The sequence below is a fragment of the Echinops telfairi genome, unplaced genomic scaffold (assembly GCF_000313985.2).
Source record: "Echinops telfairi isolate 266 unplaced genomic scaffold, ASM31398v2 ScPeMD7_3;HRSCAF=10, whole genome shotgun sequence".
Lineage (NCBI taxonomy): Eukaryota > Metazoa > Chordata > Mammalia > Afrosoricida > Tenrecidae > Echinops > Echinops telfairi.
This window is the reverse complement of record NW_022103899.1, coordinates 4,857,859-4,861,859: the sequence shown is the minus strand read 5'-3', so window position 1 is coordinate 4,861,859 and position 4,001 is coordinate 4,857,859. Positions and strand designations below refer to the sequence as shown.

The window sequence follows — 4,001 nt, the reverse complement described above, 5'->3', positions numbered from 1 at the left end:
CCCCCCCTCCCCTTGGCTGTAGGCTTTAGAAGACGGAGTATGGGAACTCCTACAGGAAGCAGACAGGACGGCGGAAGAAAACCAGGAGCAGAGCCAGGTGTACGCTGCCATGGCCGACACCCTGGGGGACGCGTGGGCTGCCCTGGTCTCCATGCTTGAAAGAAGACGGGAGCTCCTCCAGTTGACTTCTGAGTTTTTTGAAAATGCCTTGGAGGTTTGTGCCGAAAGGAACTTCTCTCCTTCTCCAATCCTGACAAATGCTTGCGCTCATGAAGATGCTCTCTGTCCATAATGAGACATCGCAAATCAGACTAAAAAATGGAATAATAGCTAATGTAGATATCGTTTTTTGACTGTTGACAATGAAATTATTGATGATACAAATGTAGATGTTCAAATAAACACTAAGTAAGCAGATTAATAACTAAAACTGGAACTATTGCCCACAAGGTATCATGATTTCCCTTTTTAAGAAGCTAGTTAGGAAATCACTAAATCAAGCCATGAGTCCAGACGGCAGTATTATTAGGAAATGCAGAGTGTTCTGGTTGGCTAAATCTGGAAGATAAAATTTCTTCTGATCTTTTTAAAAAGCAATCGCAGAATATTCTACAGAATAAGTTTGGCCTTTGTAAACAATGCTTTTTAGAGTATTTTTGTAAGGCACATATATGGGTTTCCGTAGCTTGAGTTTTTAAAAATTCAAAAACAAACCAAAAAAAACCCTGAACCAACTGCTGTCGAGTTGACTCTGACTTACAGTGACCCTATCTAGAGTTTCTTAGGCTGTGTATCTTTACAAGAACAGACAGCCTCATCTTACGCCAGCGGAGATGCGGGTGAGTTCAAACCGCCGACCTTGTGTATTAGCCGCCCAACATGTGCTGTACACCACCACCAGGGCTCCTGATTAAGACACAAGGGAAGGAGCAATGGTGGCCTTAAAGAGGTCATCCCCTCCTGTGATTATTCTTAAATTCTGTGATCCTATAAGCAGGTTTCCAATTTTGACGTGTGGGATTCAGAGACCATTATCAGCAGAGGTGTTACATTTGGTGTGAGACAATTATCGGGAATTTCACTTCTAACCTCTCTGTCCAGTATGTTCAGTTTGATGGGAGCACGCTCACATTATGATGAAGCACTAGTTAAAAAATATGATATCTTCAATCTGAAAAGTTAAGACAAATCCACAATTATGAAAGAAAGAACATTGGTAATAAATTATAAAAATTGAGACAAACATATGCATCCTGAGCTTGTTTAAAAGAAAATAAGGCAGTAAATGAAACACTACAGCAACGTTTATGGTTTATTTTCCACTGTGTGAATGCTCTAGTCCAAGTGCAAGTTCATTTTACAGACCATGGTGGGAGGAAATCCATAAATTGGTTTAATTCTGTGAAAGGAATAAACCAGGTAAAGTACACCTACAGGTGCCAAAGTATGTATGCATTAATTTGTTCCATTTTAGAAAGTGGAATATAGGTGTCCTCTGTCCTTACAACTCAGCTCTTCTTCTTTTCAAAATCATTTTATTGGGGGCTCTTACAGCTCTCATAACATTCCATACATCACTTGTATCAATTGTATCAAACACATTTATACATCAACTCAGCTCTTCTGAGCACAGCAAATTATCTTCTTTCTAACATTAGTCCCTGATATTTATTTTCCATTACATAGTGTCTTTAATGGTAAAATAATTATCTCTGTGATGAGTAAATTGCTTTCAAAATTACATAAAGTGAAAGGAAATGCCAAATTAAATCATAATAGAATCCAGCAATGTAATTCTTACACTTGAGTTAGCCTTTATTGGATTTAGTGAAAAGTCTGTTTCTTGTACTTTCCTACTTGAATTTCTGTGGACTACTTCTTACTAAGCTGAAGGCAAACTCTTACATTCGTTTTCTTCTCTGCTTTTTGTGTGTTTTCATTAGACCTTTTTTTAAAGAGGGAAACCTAGCTAAGTGCTGAAGTGCCCAGCACCTTACCCCTAAACCATTGCCGTGTCTCTTCTGTATATGTTTCAGGAAAAAGAAAAGAGAAGGAAAAAAAATCCACAGATGAAAGTTTACTCAGAAACTCTTTGCGTAAAGGCTTAATTAGTTTATTTTAAAATATATTTACAGAGATAGAAATGCTACAGGAATGCCAAAACATTGGTGAAGTTCTACAGAGAAAAATCAAATTTCTGGCCAGAGGTCTGTCTCTGTCTCTGAAGCATCTCCTCAAAGAAGGTGCTTGAAAGCAGTTACTAGAAATGGAACGAATGAGAAATGTCTGTGGTGTGTAGATTCAGTCCTGTTACTGAACTCCGTGCATGTGCAAGTTCTTTAACGATCAAAATGACGTATTCAATGACTGATAAATTATTGCAGAAGGAGTCAAGCGTACAGATTCAGTCTCCCAGTGGGGTCTTCTCTTCTCAAATACCACACAGCAATTTAGGGACAGCGATGACAGCGGTGGTCACATCAGCTTGTTCTTACAAAACAGCAGTAGCCCCACTGACATGTCAAAGAAATTCAGGCTCTCCCATATTCTGTGCCTTTTACAACGGTGGATACTCTGCAGCGGTTGTAATAAGCAAAATACATTAGATCTTGTTGATCAAGTAGTTGCACAAATAGTCAAAATCTTTACATTCAAAGATGAGAATTTGAAGCAGAAGAAGACACATGCCTTAATAGGCTTTAGTGTCTTTTTCATTAATAGTCAGTGGTACTTTTGTTAATATATTTTAAGTCTAGTCCAAAGGTGAGCATACTGATCAAAATGTTCTGACAAAATTATAGTAGTTTCTCTTGAATCTTAGTGCTAAAATAACCCCAGTTATTTGTTTATTACAATGGATGTACTAGCACTCATGGTGGTACAGTCAGTTAAGCATTTGCCTGTTAGTCAAGGTCAGCAGGTCAAACCCATCAGCCACTGTGTGGGAGAAGGAAGGGCTTTCTGCTTCTGTAAAGATTGACAGCCTCAGAGACCCCTGACTCTGTGGCTATGATCAAAATGACGTATTCAATGACTGATAAGTTATTACAGAATCGACTGTACGGCAGTGGGTTTCTGTACTAGTATAACAACTATGTTTCCCCTTCTTCTAAATCTTATTTTTATTATTATTCCCTTGAGGATGTTAGTCGCATTTCAAGCATCTCTCTCCCCCTTGTATCTCGTCTATGGAGAAACACTGAGAATAGTCATCCTCTTTTTCATGCATAAGCACTTCTATGCTTTTTTCCTGAAACAAAGGAAGTTTCTTTATTTCTGCTGTAGCTAATTTTTATTTGTTAAAACGCATAAAAAGTCCTTCATTTAAAAAACTCAAACCAAAGCACAAATTACAGTTCTGAGGGTGAAAGTCTACCTTCTCATCCAAGTCACCCGAAATAATCTGTTGTATTTCCTGCAGACAACTTTTTCTTGCTTTTGACAACAGTTGGGATTAGATTACATATTATTCTGAAATTTGCATTTTTTCACAGAGGACAAAATAACTATTTTAGCTTTCTCTTGAACTAAGTACTTAGGCTAAATCTATGGTTACATTTCAGCCAGTTTTGGGTTGGTTTTTCTTAACAAGCTTCCTTTTTTTTTCTTCACTTCTTTTTTTCAACAAACTGCCTTAGAATATTGAGAGTGACTCAATGCATCACCGAGAACACAGTGATCTTAGTTGAAAACATGTGATAGACAATTCAGCAGTAAACAAGTTGGTTGATTTTAGCATTTAGGACATTTCTAGGTAAGAAAGCAATCCAAAGGGAGGAGAAGAACATTTTCCCCTGGCACCTTGTAAACTGGCTACACGGAAACACACACATGTACCACCTCCACTGCCGCCGCCACCACCTCCACCTCCACCTCCACCGCCACCACCACTACAACCACCTCCACCTCCACCACCACCTCCTCTACCACCACCTCTACCACCACCACTCCACCTCTAACATCACCAACCTGGTTTTCCCAGGGGACTCAGCCTCTCAGGA

General features: G+C 39.0%; 1 protein-coding gene across 6 annotated transcripts in view; it reads left to right on the top strand.

The window, feature by feature from the left end:
- Nucleotides 1-4,001, top strand: part of CCDC141 (coiled-coil domain containing 141) — a 252,786-nt gene that overhangs the window by 59,587 nt on the left and 189,198 nt on the right. For all 6 annotated transcript variants that reach the window (XM_045295115.1, XM_045295113.1, XM_045295114.1 and 3 more), the window contains exon 3: nt 23-214. In XM_045295115.1, coding sequence (XP_045151050.1) covers nt 23-214 — 192 coding nt within the window. The remainder of the gene's footprint in view (nt 1-22; nt 215-4,001) is intronic.